General features: G+C 38.5%; 1 protein-coding gene across 1 annotated transcript in view; it reads left to right on the top strand.

Moving 5' to 3' along the window:
• The window catches only part of MEIS2 (Meis homeobox 2), a 172,765-nt gene that overhangs the window by 32,440 nt on the left and 117,903 nt on the right, over positions 1-22,422 (top strand). Inside the window, 1 exon segment of the mRNA XM_039552327.1 lies at positions 19,351-19,496. Within this exon segment, the coding sequence (XP_039408261.1) occupies positions 19,351-19,496 (146 nt within the window).

Raw genomic sequence — 22,422 nt, 5'->3', positions numbered from 1 at the left:
GAGGATCCATGTATTCATTCTCTGTTCCAGTCCTCCATCAAACTGCTGATTGTTATCGCATGATTAATTTTATTTTAGGTCATTTGAGAAGGACATTGTTTTTGAATGTAAAAAACCCCAACGTAATATCCTCTGCTCTTATGCCTTCTCCATGCTCATTAGCTGTTCTTGAGTTGTCTGTCTTATTTCAGTGGAGCAAGGTATAACTTCTGTGAGCAAAATTAAAAAATTGCATCCAAAAGAAAAGGGAGAAGGTCTGCGGGCAGGTATGTTGCTGTTAAATTCAGGTGAAAACATGGGTTTTTTACTTGTGTGCTTTAACTTAAAACTGAGTAAAAGCTGTATCTCGCAGTTTCAGAAGAAAGACTTCATTTACACCAGGATTCTTATGCTTTAAATAACTGAATTGGCAGACTTGATCCACTCAAATTTTATTTTCTAGCTGCCTTTTTATAACAGTCCTTTAAACAACTTGTTAGGAACTTCTTATATTTTTTTAGAATGTCATAGATAGAAAACACTGGCTTTTTAAAAAAAAAAGTTTTTCAAAGTAGTTTAGGTCTTTAACATAGCATTAGAATATTTCCTTGTCTAAATCATCTCCCATATATTAAAAAGCCACAGCCAGCTGTTTTCCTTCCTGTCCTGTATGTATTTAAGGTTATAACATTAGAAATTCTAAGCTTAGCTTCCACCCCTCCTCCTTTTTTTTTTTTTTTTAATTTAAGTTAATGACTTTGGGGGGTGGTCTTGCAGTTACATTAAGCATCCATGAAGGTAGGGGTGTTTTTCAGTAGGGGTGGTTTTTGGTAATATTCTTTGTTTGGTAGGTCTGGTGGGAGGGATTGTTGTTGTTTTTTTGGGGGGTTTAAATAGCATAGCAAAGAATAGTAGGACATAAACCTTTTAAAAGTTGGTTTTGTAAAATTTAAAGCAGGAACAAAGGTTTCTCAGGTTTTGCTTGAATCAGCCCACAACTGTTATAAGAAACTGTAGAACTGCAGACAGGCTATGGCTTTTCTCATGTCCAGGGGAATCCACTGAATCTTGGCCTTCATTTAGGATTCCCTCCTGATGAACAAATTCCCATGACCGCTTTTGAAGCTTTAAAAGCTTTGGTTTTGTTTTAAAAGGCCTCTGAGCACAGGCAATGTTTTCATAGGCATTTAGAAACAAAAACTTGAGCTTTTAAACCTTCAAATGTCGCTGTGGGGATTCACTTGGCTTCTCAGCAGACCAAGTCTGAGATAACACCTGCAAGAAGTGTGTATCTCTGTGTGTGTGTATATTGTGATGCGCCATCTCAACTGACCCACAAATGTGACAGTGTGACAGTGGTGTGTGCGTGTGTAAATCTTATTGTTATGTTTTGCTGTTACTCAGTTTTAAGGGCAATCCATTATTTTGGTTCTGTGGCATAACTTGCGTAGATAAGCCAATTTTGGTTTTAGACTGCTTTAATTTCTTCTCCCTCTTTGTCCTCTGATGCAAACTCTAACAAATGATCTTCAGAAGAACAGACTGAGTTAAAGTCCATGGTTATGTTTCATTATCTAAAGGGTACTGGGTTTTTAGCTTCAGTCTTACTTTTTTCTTCTACAGCTAACATCAGTTGCACAATAAAAGGTAGTTTTCTATAAATAGGTGGGTTATACCACATGTAAACCCAAGTCTGTGATTACTAGATGAGAAAAAATGTTCAATAGATGTGAATGCGCAAATCATCAGGCTGGTGAAGTAACAGAAGTACTTATTTGCACTCCTTTGCAGCTCCATCTCTATGTGTCTTAAACACCTGAGGTGAAATTTTGTCATGTTTTAGAGGGAAGGGGATTTTCAGAATTAAGGATAAATACTAAATGAATATATTAACACTGCTTTTCTCCTGTCCTGTGCTGTTCTCAAAACACCTGTTAAAAACAAACAAGCACATATTTCGAATTGATGCTACTGACTGGCAAACTTGGCACCAAATAACCTGCTGAAACTAAAATGTTGATGCAGAACATGTGCTTAACTTAACAGTCCATAACCCTGTTTTTCGAACACTGAAATACCTACCCTGAGAAAGCTCATAAAATGAAGGTCTTTAAAGTTCATAGATTAGATCAATGAAGTTGCAGCTGTTTTTAAGAATGTGCATCTTCATTGACTCCTACTAATTCAAGATGGCCAAGTGTATAAAATATGAGACATGAAAGCACTGAAGATATTTTTCCTGAAAATGTGCTTTCCATAGGTTCAATATCTAAAGGAATGAGAAGAGAGGGGATGCTCAGAGAGGCAAACATTCTGCAGCTGAGAGGACTACATATTGCAGGCAGGTCTGAAAGGATCCCTGCTTGGTTTCTAAGGGTATTTAATTGAGCTTTTTACAGCATATAATGATTAATTCTTCTAGAAATTCCCAGTGCCCTTAAGATTCTATTGCTTGGGATTAGGTTGAGCAATTTGGCATATCTCTAATCGTGTTTCCCCATGTGTAACATTCCAGCCATGTCTGTCTGACTTTACTGTTAAATATATAATTTATAAACAGATAACAATCCTGATAAGCTTGTTTCAATCCATTCTAGAATGAAATTACTTGTGTTGTAGTACATGTGATAGCTTCCAACTGCTTTAGAGTAACTGTACTCAACAAAGAAGAAATCTTTGTTATAGTGTTTATCTGGAGGCACTGGAAATTAAAAATCTGAGTGACTGTAGCAACCAGGACCTATTATTTCTGAAGTGTTTCCCAAGAAATAAACTTTCTGCACCAGGCAAAAGTGAATTTGTAACAAATATGGGAATATAGAAATCTCCTTTTTGCATTTGTCCACGCAGGGTATATGTTTGTTACTTTTAAATGAAAGAAATTGGAATAGGCTATATTAAACTGAAACTAATTTTCTTCATTGAATTTTTCTGGCTGCGTAAGTTTTCTGACAAAAAGCTTACAATTTTCCATTTCACCAAATGTGTGCTTTTTTTTGCCTCTAAACTATATGCTTTACTGTTAGACATTTTGGGATATGGTGGTTTTATTTCTCTTTTGTGGGAATAAACCAGACGCATCTTCTTGTACTGAATAGCCTGACAGAAAACGAAAATAGAATTTTTAAGCTGCGAATTGGCAAAGCGGAGTCGGACTGCTTTTTTCTCAGTGTTCCTTACTTTTTGTGATAGCTGAACAAAACTCGGGGGGAAAAACAAGTTGTCCTTAACAAGGAAATTATTTAGAAGTGCAACGTGTTTACGTATCTGGATAAGAACAGTGCATTGTTAGGAGTGACTGCATGAATTGCATGATGCAACCTTTTGACAACAGAGTGTCTGCTGGAGACATCTGCGAAGGGTGAACTTTCACCCTAAGGGAGAATGCTCTGAAGGTGGGGAATGCCGTTATCTGTCCTGGCCCACCATGCACAGGGGCTGTCCTGGCCCACTGCTGTCCTTGCGCCCTCCTGGTTACATAGCTCTTCAAATATAAATTGGACGAGCCCAGACTGAACAGATTCTCCTGAAGAAATGTTGAAAGCCAGCTTGCTTTTGCCTTAGTGGGAAGGCAGAGGTTAAGTCAGGGCCTCAGACAGTATGAAATTAGCATGAGACCCTTAGCCTTTAAATAGTCTCATTATCTAATATGGCACCTGAAGAAGGATTGCTAATATCTGATGTGCCTGCCACTCTCTCAGATCCTGAACTTTTGTAAATCACTTGGTATCACTCTTGTGGAAACCTGTATAAACAGCATGTTACCCTTCAGACACACAGGTCCAAGTTACAAACTGTAGGGTGCGGACGCAGAAGGCATCAGCAGTTTCTTTTTCAGATGGTAGGAAAGGGAAGGAGAAGGGCTGGGGTAGGTTGGGGAAGAAATAATAATTGTAAAGTGTTAGAAAGGTTTCCAGACCAATGTATTTCTGATTTTCATTTTAAAAAAGTCCATTGTACTGGTTCTAGTCTAAGAAACTTTCTGTTATTGTGCTCTGTTGAATTCACCCTGGCACAGGTGACTCCCTGAAAAGCAGCATCGAGTTGGTCATTGCTGCTTCTCGTAAATTGCTGCTGTGTTTGCAACGGCTATTCATGGACAGCCACTGCCTTACTGTTAGTCAACAAGAATCCACATCCCATTTGTTATAGTTGAAGTGGTGATTTCTTGTCTCAAGTGGCTGTGGTGTTTTAGGAGTGTGGTTTGGGCTTGTTTGTTCTTTGGATTTTGGGTTGTTGGGTTTTTTGTGTTCTGTGTTTCATTTTTTTGGTTTGTTGTTTTTTTTTTAAGTAAAAACCCAGATAATATGAGGATCTTTGGCCGCTAAAAACGAAAGAGCAAATATTCTACCCCAAAAGATGGAGCAGTCTTGAAGAAAACAGGTTATTCCCCCTCCTCCCCTCAACACTCTTTAGTCCCACAGAACGACTGCATGCTTCAGCACAGATTTCTCTGCTAGTTGGATCCCAGGAGGCCTTATTGAGTGCAATGCTGCTCAGGGAGTTGCAGCTGTATAAAGTGGGTGGAAAAAAAATGTAGTTTGTACGAATTGTTCTTTACCTTGGTTTGGGTTCAGCATGGCAGCTGCACTCCGACTTTGTGTGTGACAGCACAAAGGACAGCAAAAGTGAAAAGCAAGTCAGCAAGTAGAGAGACAAAAGCAACGATCAGCTAATACAGCTCCACATGGCCTAACTAATTTATGAGAAAAAAACTGTTCTGTTCATTGGATCAGCACTCTGAGGAGGCAGGTGGAATTGTAGGAAGTTTTCATTGAGTCTCTGGAGCAACTAAGGAAGTCACTAGAGATTCTTCTCAGTTTGAACTTTATCAGGGTCTACGCTTAATCAATATGGTATTGGAAAAAGAATTAATTACTAAAGCAGAATAAAACAGCTGCATTTTAAACTAAGGATCCATCAATTCAGTAATCTTCCAGTTACAGGCTAGGTACCGTGAGGATCATTTTGACTTCATGTAATGAGGAACTCAGGGAGTTTCCTCATGAACAGGCTGGGAATTCACATTAGCCTATTTCAGCTATTTGTCATCAGTACAACTCATTTCTCCCCTTCCGAATTACAATTTGTATTTGATATACTGTCAAACCCACAAAATTCCCATATTCATGGAACTGAAAGCATTAATGTGGAAATCATTGTCACCATGAGAAAAAGTCTTAACCTTCCTGAGCCTCTTTATTCTATAGGCTGCGGCTCAAGTGGTTTCATGCCGGACATACCTCTATTGTGTTCATTGTGAGGGTCAGGGACCTGCCTGTTGAAGAAGCAGTAATTTGAACACAGCCTGTAAATGTTTCATCTGTAATTTCCATAATGGTGAATTTCAAGGAGGGCTGAGAAGGGTTATGGGAGATGAATTAGGTTTTTAGTGAGCTCATTAGGAAGCCAAACAGAGTTTAGACAGCAAGGCGGTGAGTGTGGCTGTAATCAGTTCTGCTCGCTTTGTTCCCTGCCTTCGGGACATTTTTTGAAAACTTCATGGCAGGGGCTGATGAGAATATACTGAGCAGAGGCTGCAATCTGATGGTTGACTTGTTGATTTGTAAACCTCTTAATTCATTTTTTGTTCAATTTAATCTTTTCTTTCTTAAGGAAAATTAGTTGAATGTTAGCCCTCTTTGCACTATTCACCTCTTAAATTATGCTCATTTTGAGGAGCTTGTTATGCCTGAATAAACATGAAATGACTTGGCATTTTCCCATAAGAGGCACACCCATTTTAATACCATGTATTTACCATTCCTGGAAATGTCTCATTAACTTCTGAAAATCTGTGAGCATGATATTTTTGGGCTACTGTAACACACCTCTTGGCAGTCACAGAAGGCAGTTTGGTTAATGCCTCATAATATCCATTTTTATTCTCAACATGAAGAAAGGCTCTCTATAGAAAATTGATGCAGTTTGCTCTGCTAATTTTCATGCTCATTCCAATTAATTTAACATGACCCAGATTTTCTTCCTCGGGCTCATCCTGACTAATTAGTAAGGCAACACCTAGAACAAGTTCTGTTTAATAACATTGAGGAACACTAGTTGTGAGTGATTTTGATGCTAATAAAGATATTCACTGATGGGACAGATATTTGATGTCAATTATAGTATGTAATTTAGAAGTCCCTATGTGCTGGATAGAGTATAGGAAGGCTGGCAAATCACTATGGGAGATAATTTTTTTTTCTATTTGTTAAAAAGACTTCCAAAGCACCTAGCTATCCTCAGGGACCAATTAGTTTATTTTTTTGGTGCAACTAGTAGTATTGTCAACTAATTCCACAGTAATAGATGGGGTGGTGCTGCTAAAGATGTACAATCTGTGAACCATCAACAACCTGGGCCCAGGCTTGCATAATTCACTGAACCTTTATCACATAGAAGAAAAGCCACCATCAGTACCAGAAAGCAGCACGGTCAGGGAGAAAAGGATAGCTGTCTCATCTCCTTGATATAACTTTTCTTTCCTTGCCATTATCCAGTTTGAATCTGTTCTGCAAGAAATAAACAGGGTTGAAAAGGGGGTTTTGTTAGTGCTTCATAAATGAATTGAGACTGCTGGTGTTCATTTCAAAAAAATGGTCCCAGACCTGCACTCCATGTTATAATTCTTTCCTGTTCTCTGAGTACTCTCCATTTAAATGTGAGGGCTGGTGCTCATGTAAGTGTCCTCACTGCAGAGAGACCAGCAGCAGGGGCAGGTCCTGGTCCCTCAGAGCACTTCTTCCTGGGAATGCTGGCTTGCTCTGTGTGTGTAATCCCCAAAAACAGAAACATAGCATGTGTGGCAGGTGAAGTGAGGTCCAGAAAGTGTTTTGTCATTGAGTACATCAGAGGTAGAAAGACAAAATGATAAATCTTAGTTTTGCCCTGGTCTCTCAGAACAAATTCTCACATATGCTGCAGGAAATAAAGACTGGATAATAATACTCTTTATACTTCAGGATTTTGGCCAGCCACAAATACAAAAAACTGTTTGGTCTGTTTACCAAAATTACAGTGCTAAGACTTGCTTTTGCTCCTAGTAACGAAAATGGAAATCCTGCTATTTAGCTGAAGGAGAAAAGAAATAAGGTGTCCTTGTGTATCTATTTTGATGACAAGTACTTATGTCCAAGAACCTGCCTTCTAACAGCGTATTTCAGGATGTTCTCTTTATGATATGCATTTAGAAATGAAGAATTAGTAAAAACAATAGCCATGCTCAGACTTGAAAAAATGTAGTGCTCAAATGAGCACAGGAGTGTGTTGACATGTTTGTATTTAAAAGTAATGATAAATAATATTTACTTATGTAAGAGCCACCACCAATTACTATGAAAAGGAATATTAAGTATTACTTTCAAAGCCGTTTTCATTGAAAGCTGTGTGCCTTGCTTATTTGAGCAGTTTAAAAAAGAAATCTTCTCCTTAAAGTTTACTGAAGGTAACTTTCTGAGCCAATAACAGACAAAGGGAATAGAATATCCTGTGCAAGATAATGCTCCAATGCTATTAGCATCTCAATTCTTATGTGCTGTATAAATCTCTGTTAAGTTTTAAAAGCTGACATAGTAAAACACAGGTAAAAATATCTTAACTATAAAATTGCGAAGGGGGGGGATTAATGTCTCCGAGGCAAATCTTAATAGCTGAGATCCTATTTGCTAATTTTTTCCTTTTTTTTTTTTTTTGAGTACCAAGCCCTCTCATTGGCATCATTTCACCAAGTTTTTTACGAGGAGGGGGAGAAGGAGAGAGAGAGATGGAGAGACTGTGTGAAGTTTCTTCTAATGCATAATGCATTTAAACACTGTACTTTCTGGATTGATGCCACTAACCAGTTCAGAAATGATTCCTGTTTCCTCCTTACAGACTTGCAGTAAGGAGTCAGAGATGACCATGCCTACAGTCATTCCTTGCTGGTGTCAGAACATGACAATTCTGTTGTTCTGGGTCAGTGGTGAATAACTCACTCAAATGGTGCAAAGTCAGCCAGTTCTTAATTTTTTATCTCCTCAAGAGTGCATTCAGTGACTTTATCACTGAGAAGAATGACTCCCCTGCCTCGTGAGATCAAGATCTGGAAATTTGTTGCATCAGCACATTTAGCCTGGACTGCAACTTGATTGGCGGGGCTTATATTTGATCTTATGGCAGACAGGTCAGCTCTCTGACTGGCTAGGTGAACCTAGGTCCAGAGGGAAACTCCATTTTACCCATCTGAACCTGAAGGAAGGGAGGTCTCATAACTTGCCAGGCTTTTCCTTTGGGGTTCCTACATGTAGGCAACCCTATCTCCTTTGAAGGGGGGGAGTGGGGTGATGTAAGCTGTCTGGAACCCAGTTTGTGAGGGTCTTCCCTAGAAAGAGCTCAGGGACACAAATCCGTCTAGGAAGACTTTGTATGCACTGCATATTTGTGTTTTGTAATATTTTCTGCGACAATGAAAGACCTGAAATGAAATTACAGGATTTGAGAAAAAAGGCAAAGCATCAGGTGTCAGAGTGGGGTATCTTTGCTTTTGAGTTTTGTGCTGGGAACTTTTAAGAAAATAGTGTTACAACAAGCTAGTACCCTGTGGTTTTTCTCTTTTTATGCTTCATTATTTTCTAAATCCGATTCATAGAAGCTTTCGTCAAAAAGCTTTTTCCCCTGTTTCTACGCAACTTTGTGTATGTCCATTCTTTCAATCATTTAAAGCAGCCCAAAGTGCCTTATGGGACAGTTTGGCTGCACAGAGAGGCAGCCATAGCTGTCCCTTCTTTTTTGCTTGTTTTTTAATCATGTTATCCTGAAGCAAATCAGTAAAATTATACAATGGGAAAAAATAAATTGCTTGTCTGCCTTTCTGATATTATAAAGATAGCTGTCAGGGACTAGCTAGGAGCTTTAGCACTCTAATGCTTGCTCTTTTTGTCCATCTACTGAGCTGCAAAGAAAGAAAACATTTCCAGCCTTTCCAGTAACCACTTTTAATCATCCAATATATATAGCATGTAAGTTATAGATGGTTTACACTTAACATTTACAAGGTTTCTTGGAGGAAAAGACTTCTGAAAAACGGTACCCCCAAAAATAAATACGGGCATGTCCAAAGCACGCTTTTGTCATTTGGGACATGATTCACCAGTGGGAGCAAGACTTGATTGAGTCCTTCGTTTTGAGCGTCAAATAGCACATCAAAGAGTATCAGTTGTGTTTCCAAATACATAGCACACTATATTTAAAGTACGGCCTTTAAGTTAAACCTGCAAGAGCAGACTGTCAGTGTTGCCACGTAACCCTTCACATTCTGGCATTTTCCAGACTGCCAGCCAAATGAACACTTTAGGAGGAAGTGCATATATATGTCCGCAGCACCCAGCGGGTTATTCCACCCTACTGTGCATAGGTGTTGGAGCTCTTATGGTATGTAAGACTTGCCGAGTTTGGAGTTGTTTTGTACTTTTAAATTTTTTCTGAAGTATGCATTCACAGCAAGCATCTCTTCTTATGCGGTTCAGGTGTTTGTGAATGCATATCAAGACGGTACTTTTATTTGTGTTTTATGTAACACACATATTTGTATACATTTTATCACCAGAAAAAGGTTTTATGGTTCATTCTGAGACCTTTCTACTAAAACATCTTTTTTTTAAGCTTTTAGCCATCCTCCATTTTTTCTTTAATACATCTTAAAATAGACTAATGTGCATTTTGGACTCGTGGCCTAACAAGTGTCCTTTTTGGTAATTTAAGCTTTTGACTTAGTATCTCTCAGGAATAGCTGTCTGTTACGTTTCTAGTCCTAGCTTCTTTTTTTTTTAATGATGAAAAAATCTTATCCATGGTTACCTATATGTAATATTTCAACTTGGGCTTTCTTAATAACTAAATAGTCCTGAAAAAAGAGATTTCTAATGTGGACAGTACATGGACTCTTGCTATACTAGTGGGCATCATTTTAGGGCCTGTCTCCTGAACAAGAAGTTGTGTCAAACAGCATAGGGTCTAAGGGGAACTGCAAGACATTAAAATATCTCACAGTTCGTAACTAAGTTTAACGGCTGTGAGGAAAATTGAGATGTTCTGATTGCTATTTTCCTTTAAAAAAACCCAGTCATTTTTACTCTTAAAGAAACTACATTAATGATTTAATGAACAAGAATGGTGCATGATATTAGTCATCATCTACTTTTAAGTTCTCACATTCTGCTATATATAAACAACTGCAAAATAGTAAAGGTTAAATATTGATGAGGTACAATTGAGCTTAATTACTTCAGCTGCAGGTAGAATTTTAATTGAACTTAGCTATATTGCCCACATTTGATATTATTCTGATGACAAAAGAAACAGGATAGCAAATAAAAAATGGTACTTTAAACAAAATATAGCTCTTTAATGTATACTTACTTTCATACAGTTGATTGAGAAAATGAAAAACATTGTCCCAGAAATAAAAAAGGAAAATAGTCTCTTAAAGGAGATGTGCTTTCAGCAGAAGAAAAATATTTTTTTTGTCTCCTGATTTCTTTAATGACTTGTTATTGTTGCCTCAGCTGTAGCCAGTCTGCAGCTGGTATTCTTAACAGAATTACTATGAGAATGCCAAAAATACTTCTCTAAAAATATATAAAAAAAGATTTTAAAAGAATGCCACTTAAACTGCAGCACAAGGACACTTTGTGTGACAGTGTTTAGTAGGATGAAAAATTTAAACAGAATAACAGCTATTTACATTCACACTGCAAAGTAATTACTGAAGCACATAAAAAACCTATTTTAATAATGCTTTCCTTCAGCCTAGATACCAAAAACTGGGAGTACACTTACCAACTTGTACTGAGGTGAGGAGGGTGGAAATTGAAGTTAAAACCATGTAGAAAAAAGTCCATTGAACACTTTCCTGGTGAGGTACAAAGTGAGTTTTACTTTTAAATAGAAGAGCATCATAAATCAGCATAAACCACATGTTTTAATGAGTGCATCTCCTCTGGAATTGTGCAGTGCTTGCAATTCTCTGTGAACAAGACAAGGATCTGGTCTTACACTTCTTACTGAGGCAAAACTGCCACTGACATTAATGATAATTTTGCTTGAATAGAACAAAGTGCTTGATGGCAGTTGTGCCAGCATGAGGAGTGCGAGATTAGGATAAACGTGCAAAAAAGTACAACTTCAAATGGCTGTACCTTTGACTTCTCCAGCTAGCGTTTCCTCCAACTACAAGGATCTTAATTATAACATTTTCTGGTTCAAAGATTAACATTTAGCATTCTGGGAAAGACTTTCTGGACTTTAGTAACCTGATCAGCACGGTCTCCTTTTGGTCTCTGCCTCTTTCTGGTTCTTTGTATTGCAGGGGAGATGATAGTATCTGGCACATTCCTCGGATGACTTGAAGATAGCAGCCTTCTGTGTTTGGGGCTGAAAGATTGTGAACTCTGTGTTAGCAGAAATGCCACACAGGGGAGGTGAATAGAACATTAAAAAAGCTTTAGCTTTAGGTACTGCAGCGCAAGCAGAGTTGAATTTGAGAGCTGGGACTTAAGTGGACATTTGTCCCTGCTTTCTTCCTTAATAAAATCTGAGTGTTAACTGTGGGTAAGGGCATTTGAGAGATCACTAAAAATGAATCATTGAGTGCCCAGAAGAGCTTTATTATGATATATTATGGACAACTTTAGAATATACCTAGTAGTTTTTAAGTGGTTATCAGATGCATCTAGGAGTTACTATTATGGTAGTGAATTATTTTGTCCTTTGCTGCAGAAGCAAAATAATTTGCCAAATTAATATGTCAAAATAAAACTCATCAAAAACTGGATCCATGTGGTCCTTCCTGGCCCTGTGCTCCCATCCAATTTTCTTTTGCCCCATGAAAAGCTATTGAGCAAAAAATCACAAACTCCAACCAGCCACGTTTGTTGTGCTTGTGTGTGTTTTTGAAAAAGCCTGACACAATACTAAATCTGGGAAAAAATCTCAGTGCAGAAATCCTGACTGGCCAAATTGATTTAAGGAAAACATTACCAAATTTTAAAAACTCCAGACTGATACCAGGTTCCAGTACTGAGTCCCTGTAGGTAGAGGCAAGAGAGGTCACTTAGTTCGGTTTGTTTGCCCCAGAACCAATTAGGTAGAAGGTAATATTCTGCTCCTGAAGTTCCGCATAGACATTGCCACTGCCCAGTTAACCAGTGTGAAAATATCATGGAAAATAAATTATTAAACTATACTGTTATTACTAACTTGCCAGTTCCAGAGAAACAAATGCAGCCACATTTACATATGTGTCCATCTGTCTGTTTTTACACTTTATGTCTTCAACCAGTGGGTGAAATTGTTTTAATCCAAGCTGCAGTCTGATTTTTTTTTAATTTGTTTTTTCCCCCTGCTGATATTTTTCTCTGTGTGTATGTTATTTGTAGATGGACATGCATATTCTCGACAGTAGCTAGTTCTTAATTGCCCCTTAAAGTAACCTAATCTATCTGGCCATGGTAGTTTTAACTGGAGTATGCAGCAGAGTTCTCCATGGATAATTTTCGTTAGTTAGCAGATTGTTACCATCTCAATGTTGCTGAAATCCCTAATCTCAGGTCAGCGTGAAGCTGCAGTGGTTACAATCCTGTTGCCTGATGCAGTGTGAATGGAAGTGCTTTCTGTCAGAAACATGTGGTCTCTTCAGTGGAGAGCCTGCGTAAATCCTGTGTAAATAGAGGGAGGCTAACAAAGGATGAGCCCCTGCAGCTCAGAGCATTTGGAGCCATTTGGAGGCTGAATTTGCTAAATGCTGCTTATACCGCCTGAAAAGTTGAAGAGAAAGGAGCATAAAATCCCTTCTTTTTTCTCTTTCTGCTCCTACCCTGGGGGGAGGGTGTTAAGGGCCAGGGAAGCCTGAGGTAAGCCTATGAAGACTGTTTTTTCAGTGCTCTTTTGAGTGTGAAAAAGGTGGCATGGGTCACTGTCCCCTCTTTAATGTCGGAAAACCCACACAGTTAGTAAATGTTGCATGTAAACTAAAGCATTTCATCCCTTCTCCTGCACTCCACGGCAGTGGGCCATGAACTAGTCACTTGAAAATCGCAGAAAAATTTCACTTCAACATGTCCGGACAGTTTAGCACAGCAGGAACGTAAGAGAGATCAGTAATTAGCAGGTTGCTTTACTGTTGTTTCCTTGTCTGCATTGGAACACTTTTTTCACCTGATGTGAAAAAATGTTGGATCACAATGAACGAACCATGAACCTCCTGGCTGCATAAAAGACCTTAACATTTAAACTGCGGTTTATAAGTTTTCTCATATAAAAGCTAGAAAAATATACTTTTGGCATTTGACAGAATTTCTAAGATTTCTCAATTCACTTCACAAATAAATATGAGCTCTAAACACAGACAATTAAGGCCACAAAAAAGCCAGGCTCTTTTCTTATTTTTGGACTGAGAAATTATGAAAGGGGAAACGTGAAACTCAACAGTTCTGAAAATAATTTTGAAAGACTTAGATCACTGATTTTATAGCATGCATGGCTATAATAACAGAGCTGAAATGTCTTTCCTACTTTGAATAAATAAAAAAAATTTGTAACTTCATTTTTGCAGATAAAATATATTAGTGACTCTAGAGAGGTGCCTGTCCAGAAACAGAAAAGAAACAGTTTTCATTCTGTCTCTTGTAAAAACACTTTATATACAGGATACTATGCAAGTCTTTAAGCCTTTAGCACATACTGCCAGATGGCAATAGGGACTAACTCCTGAGTGACAAACTATGCTAAGTTGTAATTAGATTACGTAGAATAGTTTTGTAGGTGGGGTCTGATAGCATCTTAAGTTTTCTTCCTATTTGAATTTGCAATAATTATTAATGCCTTGTGTGAAATTCATACATATCATCTTTACATTATCAGCCCAATGGAATTGCTGCATTTTATTCTGGAAAGCAAAAGATCCTCCAAAATGACAGCAAGAGAGAAGCCCAGGTCTTTGCCTCTTTCCTGCCTCTAGAAGGGCAAAAGAATAACACCTTCTGTAGTAAGAGAGATAGTAGTGGTGTATGTCTGAAGTCTTCCTGTTCCAGTGTCCAACCTTTCTTTCTGTCCAAGATGCTCACTGAAACATAGAACAGAGAACCATGAGACATGTCGGGTGTCTCAGAGACAGCAGGGGAGAGAACACAGTGGTCTGATTGCAGCAGCTCACTTGAGGACACTCCACTCCAGGAAGAAGTGATCATGCAGGTCAGCACAAGCTGAGAGTGCCTGTAAGGCCCCTGAACAGCTTCTGATGGCTCCTTTCCTCCTGCAGTAAAGTAATTTAACAAAACCAGCACAGGTGCTGGCAGAGCACTGCCACTGATGGCACAGCTCTAAGCTGGGTTGCCCACCTGAACTGTTTGTGATTTTCAAAGTCCCATATTTGCCAGTCATAAGCTATCTTAACTCAGTTTCCCTGAGCAGTAAGTGCAGGAGATAAACATGGCTCCTGTGGTATGAGGAGACTTAAGTCAACTTCCTTGAACAGAATAATTAAGAAGAAAAGAAAAAAAAAAACAATCCATAGCCAGAACTTCCTTCAAAGATCTGTGATCTACTGGAGCTGTAAGGCTAAAAGCCTGATAATTTTAAGAGGATAGAATGGAGATAAGGATTCTCCTGAAGTGTCTTTGATTCTGGAGCTGACCTTCCCTCTCTGCCAGTCTTCCATTCAACACAGACTATCTTATCTTCAAAACCATCTTCAGACATTTCTCTCTCCAGCTTTTTGGCAGTGATAATTAACCAGATTTTTAAGATTTTTCTCTGGTGGTTATATAGATCATATTACTAAGCTGAATGTCCTTATTAATAATGGTTTACAATACTTATGTGTCCAGATGGACACATTGTAAGTACAAACAAATAATTGCAAATTATTAATATAGGCTGCATGCAGATTTTCCTCTTTGTTTTGCATTTATATCTACATATTCCACTCCATCAAAATATTAGACTGGAAGATTAGAGTAGCTTACTTAAGATCAGCATAGTGCACTGCAGCTTTCCTTTTCAGAATCCTTTGGCTTGCTTTTCGTATTGCATCCACTATTTTTAGAGAAATGGTGAAGTGTCTTGTCTTCCCCCCAGTTTAGATACTCCTGCTGTTCTCTCTTTTCCTTAGTGTGACAAACCTTAAAGCTGTAAGGGACCTCTGATGGTGAAGAAACTCAGACACTGGGTTCTGAAATGTTCTTTTCCAGAAATCACTTTTATAACTGCTCTACTTGCTATGATGGTAACAGAAACTATTTCTAGAATTTGAATCTGGACTGTTAACAGGCTTCTGTGCTTTGGCCTGACTGGGTCATCCTTTCAGTTATCATTTTGATAGATTGGGAATTTCTTATTCATCCTGTTCACAAGTGGTAAAAAGACAAGATGAGCCGCTTCTAAACTTGCTTCATCTGTTGCTGTGTTTTTACTCCGTGAAGAACACAAAGATTAGGGTTGAGATAATACTGGTAGTGTGGAGGACTAACAAAGAAAAATTCATTGATACAATAAGGTTGGACAGGCCGTATGTAGGACTGGTCTATGTTTCGCTAAGAGTCCTTGGCTGTGTCAACACTGGGCTTTGCAATTTTGTCTGTCCAAGGAAATCAGTTTGCAGAAAGTTAAGTTGGAATTATGGTGCAGTGGAAACCCTGCTGTAACTATTTATATGATATTTTAAAAGAAGATGTAGTCTCCTTTGCTTTCAATGCAAAGGGATTTATCTTGTGGGAGGAAACCCTCAGCACATGCTAAGGGTGCCTGAACACAGGGCCAGTGTGGAAGCCCAGCTTCCCGCTGTGTAAAGAAGACTTGCACATTCAGTGTCCTCTACAAACTCTTCCCCTAGAAGAGAAGGTCTTTAAGGGACTCCAGGTGGGTCACTTTGCAAGGTTTCTTGTAAACTCTCTCCATCTTTTATAGGGGTTATTGAGACTATTACATAGCATTGCTATAATCTTAAACAAGCTGGGTAAAATGCCCAATTCTCTACTGGCTCAAATCCTGCATAGTCATTGACACCTCCACAAAGAGAGTGCCACTTAAGAATTCTCCACTTTCCTAGATCACTGATAGGGTTTTGCAATAATGCATACTGTCTGCGCAAGAACAAATCAGTGAACAGTACAGAAAGCAGAAGAAAATCACACTTAATTTTTTTGGTACTGTGTAAAAGAGAGAGACAGTGGACCAAAATCTAGCCTTAATTTCTCCTCTAGAAAATTGGTATAACTATGCTTGTATCCCAATTTCCATAGAATTTAGGATTTGACTCTACTCTTCTTAAAAATTATCATCTAAACCAGGATATGAATAGTTCATATAAGCAGAATCTCTTGTAATGATGATTTAATGACTTAAATTTGATTCCTTCATATGGTAGTGAAAAATATAGTTAATCCAGTCTGCCATAAAGTGATTTTCATATCTCTTCATTTTATTTAGCTTTTGATAATTTATTTTTCTTCATTTAAAGTAACTGATATTTATTTGGATACAGAAAACTAGGACCAGAAGTAAATAATTCCATCTTGGAAAGGACAGTTATGGGCTTTTTCTATGATTTCTTCTCACTAGAAACTGCATCCACTACTATGAGCAGTTGTAGTTGTCTTACTAAAGATATGACAATACAGATTAACAGGGCTGGGTCTGTCATACACCAGGAGGAAAAAATCTTGCTGTATTTTTCTTCTGATATCATTTGGAGTTACAATATTTGAATTTTCTTTCATGAGGTTATGGAGCAGATTAGGAAAGCACCAACTCTTATGATTTCAACTGCTGATTAGAATGGGAAGGCAACGGGAGCTTCAGCTGAACTTTTCTTTCTTGGGCTGCTATTATCTTCTTAAAACCAGGATATTAATAATGTCTTCAAAAGGTCCAAACACTGATTTAGCACGTAGGCGACTCCTGCTGAGGATGCTCACAAATAGGAGAGTATATGCAGACAGACAGGAATTTGTCCATACAGAGAGTGAACTGGTGCTTCTGTGGTTTGAAAGGATGGTGCAGAGCAGAAGTTTTACAGCTCCACACATCCTGTGCATACACACTAAAGAGACAAAGATATCTTTATCCGCACGACAGATAGACAAACAGACTGACTGACTTCAAACTTGCACTTTCAGTAGGGATTTTTTCCCCCATCTCCGGGTACTGCTTTTCAAAATTGCCTGAGGCTACAGTACAGCACCTCAGATCCCCAAGGCCCATTGCCTGGCTCCTAATAGCCACTCTCCATCTGTGTCACATGAACAGCTGATGAGATAGCTCCAGTGTCTGTATTTTGGAGAGCATATCCACCCAGGTTAAAATGCTGGGGTTGCCAAGGAGCAGTCAGAAGCCATTAGTGTTTGTGAGAATTTGCCTTGCAGCAGTTCCTTGGCGTAGTGGAAAGTGTGTGTGTGTGTGTGTGTGTGCGCGCACACGTGTCTGTGAGAGAGGGGTAGGGTGGAATATATGGGGAGTAAGAAAGCAGCAGGAAGGAGTGCTTTCTAAATAACCAACATATTGCGAAAGCAAACAGTTGGTTACAGTGTTTAGAGCTTCCATAATCTCTTCGATTAGTTTACTGTGATTTGACTCTCCTTTCTCTATCATTAATAGAAAAAAAAAAAAACACGAGAAAGAGAGCAGCGACTTCAGGGTCTTGCTCTGGTGTTTGGGCAGATGGAAAGGAGCTGCTCTGCCTTGGGGCAGGGTGGTTGTAATGAAGTGGCCTGTCAGTCTGTAAATAGTGAGGGTCATCTCTTCCATGTGATGGAGGGTATCACATTGCAGTGAAAATGGAAATGTCAATAAAATTAATCTGCCAGCTCTTTGCTGTGGCTTTTTCTGTCTCTCCAGTCCAAAAGGGTTGGTTTTTCAGAGGGGACACGGTATGAGAAAGGTGATCTGGCATGGGAAGGAAGATGGAGCTGAAATGCAAGTTTTGAAGCAAATGGACTGTATGTAGCAGCAATGTATTTCGTTTAGTAGCACTACAGATCTAGACGAGGCTATAGGAATTAGCTCGTGAATCTATAGCATTCCTCAGGAAGCTATGGAGCGTCTAGCTCAGGCTACATTGAGCACAGAGTTTATTGTTTTAGGCTTTCTTGGACAAGGTTTTTACTTAGCATGGGATTTATGGCATTTACTGCTAATGAATGTCTATTCTTAAATTACAAAAACCACCGTCTCAGCACAATTCCCAGATGTCCTTCCAGGACCTCGGCTTCTTAAACACCAGCAGGGAGCATAAACTCTCCACTTCTCTGTTTTCCTCTTTCGTGTGGCTCCGGGCTAATGATGTGTAAGGAAAACACAGCAATCTATAAAGTCTCAGTGCTGTCCCAGTATTCTTCATTTATTTTGCATTTGATTATGCCACAAGTCGGATCTTGTTTCTTTCCTTTTTTTAAAGTTATTAGTTCAAATATTAATGTAGGAATATGGCATATATTGCTGCTCTTGATTGATGCCTTCCCAAAAACAGGAAGACGTGCTCGTATGAATTTTAAGAAAGTAGGGGTCCTGCAATGCCTTGCCAGAAGAGTTTTTCAGATACATAATTTAGATGCCCTCCAGGCAGGCTTTCAAGGCATTTTTGCTGGAGGGCAAGAAAAAATAACTATGACTGTTAAAAGTAAATGATTTTTGCTAATGCACAATTAATGCCAGGGAAAAGCACAGAAGAGAAGGATGTTGATGGAAAGTTCTGATTAAGTGAGAGCTCTACCTTGATGTGCATCTTTTTTTTTTTTTTAATGATAATAATCACTGATGTAGAGATGTAGAAGTTTTCATGTCATGCAAATGCTGCATGCAGGGTCATACTAGGTGTACGTGTTTGTGAGTGCGTGTGTATGTGTGCTGGGAGGTGATGGTTACGGGGAGGGGCTCATCTGACAGTGTGTTATGTGCACTGAACGGTGACATGGTTACTGCCACCTCTGCAGAGGGCCTCGAATATATAGACTACAGAACATTTAACTTGATTACTTATACGTACGTATTCAGAATGGTTGTAGGGATGCATTTACAGTAAATGGGTTTTCTTGTGGCAGGTTTTCCCACACTGAATCCCATAATTGAAAAAGAGCTACTGCACTATGTCAAGCACACAATTATAATTGAATTAATGATATATGCATGTGTGAAACACAAAATTAGTATTTGGAGAGACACGGTTTTCTAATTTTTACATATTTGTATCAGCATTCTTATATAATGAGAAGCAGTATGTGCCTGATCTGACAAATGAAAACCCCCCTAACTGTGGTAGTGTCTTGGTAATTAATTATACTTTTGGCTTCTATATTTTGTTCATTAAACATCTTCTCCTTCCTGTTTTTCTTTTTGTTGTAGGTGATGGTTTAGACAACAGTGTAGCCTCACCTGGTACAGGAGATGATGATGACCCAGACAAGGACAAAAAGCGTCAGAAGAAAAGAGGCATTTTCCCCAAAGTAGCAACAAATATCATGAGAGCGTGGCTTTTCCAGCATCTCACAGTAAGTGGTGCCCAAAACCAAAATAAATTTCTATTCATGTGCCTGATGAGATTCATTTATCATTATTAGAAATCAATTGTCCCCATAGTTTTTTTGACCATTATTAGGTCTCAGTCTTTGTTGCTTTTTTTTTCCACTAGATTTTTTTTTTCTTGGGTCTTGGAATCATGACAAATCCCAAAGAAATCAATCAATCTATCTATCTATCTATCTATCTATCTATCATCTATCTATCTATCTATCTATCTATCTCTATATATGTATATATATATATATATACACATCCTATAAAGCGAAAAAGAGAGAGAGTAAATGCCTTAGCATGGAACACCACCTATATATGAAGTAACCATTTTTGGCTTTGAACTATTCAAAATCTTCCTACGGACAGCAAAAGGGGAATTCTTGCTTTAGCACATATAAAGCTCTGCCTTCTGGATTCTTTATTGCTGGTCTCTGTTTACACAAACTTCATATGTATGTGGTGAAAGAGAAAGCCCTGGTCTGTGTGTGCTGACATACACTGTGGATGTTAGAGAAGTCAAAGCAGCAGCTTGCAACCTTGTCATTGTTACATTTTTGTGAGGAAATAAAGAAGGCTTACATATTCCTTAGTTTTTCAGTTGTGTAACAGAGAGAATAAGCACCTTTTTTTGCTTCTCTTCAAGTCCATTAATGTTAAAACCCAGCCATATTCACATATGGGGAGAGAGAGATTAAATATCTGAAATAGCAGTGCTTTCCTTGGGCTTTTATTTGTCTGCTTGCTATTGGTTTTATGTGCTGGTGTTCTGTTGACTATTATAGCTTCACTTAGGCATCAAAATGTAGTTCTGCAGAAAACCTAGTAAAGCTAGTTTACTTCACGTGGAAAATGATGGAAACTGGTAAAACTATCAATTGATTTTCTTCCTCTCACTTTGAAATTGTTTCTCATTTGATAAGGTTTAAAATGCTAGCTGTTATTAACTACCTCTTCTTCTACCAAAGTTTTATAAATTTCCATGGTTTTATAAATTTCCTGCTGTTGGTTACAGTGTAATGATTCTGGGACCCGATTTATTTATGATAGAGACTATCGAACTGCTCTGCCAGCAGCACAGCTAAAGGGGGGAGCAATAGATTCACATTTCTAAACCATCATTTTGATGTAAGGACATTAGTAGCAAACTAAGGTGCATTGATCTGGCCTGTGGGGTCAGGATTAGCTGGAATAGCCAGTGTCTCTGCTGGAGTAGTGGTTACTCCTGCCTCTCAGCTATGGCCATTTCAAAGGTCAGGTGCCCTGTACCCACTTGGCTCAGAGGAATTAGACAGAACATGAGTCTCTGGGCTGATTACTTAACCAAAGACAAAATAATGAGTCCTAAGCAAATACTGACTAATTGAAAGGGCTGTAAATCCATTACATATTGGTCAGGGATAATCAGGAGTATTTAATCACTTTTATCTATTCAGGAGCACTGAAGCTGCAACAGCAAAGCCCTGAACCTTGCCATGTGCTTATTATTCTCATCATTATCAAAATTACTTCACAGCTGTTCTTTGCTACATCACCTCAGCTGGAGATTTACTAACCTGTAAAATGTTTTTAATTTGGAAGTCGAGTGAGTGCGAGCGGAGGGTTTTTCATTTAGCTGTAGGGTATCTTTAGACGAGTAGTACAGGCAGACAGCAAAAAGCAGGGCCACAAATGAACAAATTTGGTTTGTAGATATCTCCCTGTTAACTCCTGTTTCCTCTTATGAAATTTGTGATATCTTGGTTTTTTCCTCCCTGCCTTTCTTTCTTATGTGCTCTTTGAAAGCATTCGACACTTACTTTTTAAACAGTCAACTGCCTCTTGCTTCTCTTGAGAAAAGTCCTTCTGGCTTTTTGAAATCCCTTTTCCTTGTTTCTATCCTCTCTCTCCTGACCCTCTCCATCCTGCATGAATTAAGGAAATTTGCCATCACTGGTGAGGATGGCCTCACAAAAATCAGATTAAATGAACACAAAAAAGCCCCAAACCTTTTACCATCCAGGCTTTAATGAGTTTGCAGGTGTTGAAAGATTTACTGCGCTGTAATTCTCAGACCTGCAAACTGATAATGGAGACCCCTGACCAGTGCAATGTAAATTCAGAAAGATTCTTGCCATAAACACATGCAGGGAAGGAAGAGAACTCCTTTCTTTTAAAGATCTGACACTTTTTCTCAAATTAGCTTGTCCATTCAAAATGTAACGCTGGCTGAGCCAGAACGGGGGAATCTGTGATATACAATTTTATTGTTTCAAATAAATATCTTTACAATGGCAGTCCATGATTCAATGTACATTCCTTCATTACTACTCTAACCTTATTTCAAATTGGTTTGTTCCTCCTTTGTGCTGTATGACCTGTTCATGTATTACAATAATCCCCTGATGTACCCTTTTTTCTTTCTCTCTCTCTCTCTTTTTTTTTAAAGAAACTAATTGAATTATCTCATTATTTTAATTTGTTAAGCAAATGTATTTTACGTCTCAGGATGTGTTCTTAAAGAAGGGGCTGCTTAGGCTTTGCCCCCTGAATGGGCCATTGGTACATTTTGACATTCATGCATTCATTAAGGAGAGGAACATAAAAGAGCTCTGGTTGTATTTTTTTTTCAAACACCCAACCAGCATGGAGCAACTTTTCCATAAGCCACAGGGGTCTCTCTACATATGTTCTCAACTGCAAGCCATTGTCACCTATTCTGAATACCTCAAAAGGACAAATAAAATACTAAAGGCCAACTGTAGCAATTGTTAGCTGTTAGTCTCAATATGACAAAAATCATTAACCTCTGATTTCCCTGGAAGGAGAGGCAGTGGCAGTCCATCTCTTATGGCATAGATTAAACCTAAAAGTCCTTTTGACTGTCAAATTCCAAGAGAGTAACTTAGATCTGACTAATTGTAT

The sequence above is a fragment of the Corvus cornix genome, chromosome 5 (genome assembly GCF_000738735.6).
Source record: "Corvus cornix cornix isolate S_Up_H32 chromosome 5, ASM73873v5, whole genome shotgun sequence".
NCBI lineage: Eukaryota > Metazoa > Chordata > Aves > Passeriformes > Corvidae > Corvus > Corvus cornix.
The sequence above is the reverse complement of the archived record's forward strand: the minus strand, read 5'-3'. Positions and strand labels throughout refer to the sequence as shown.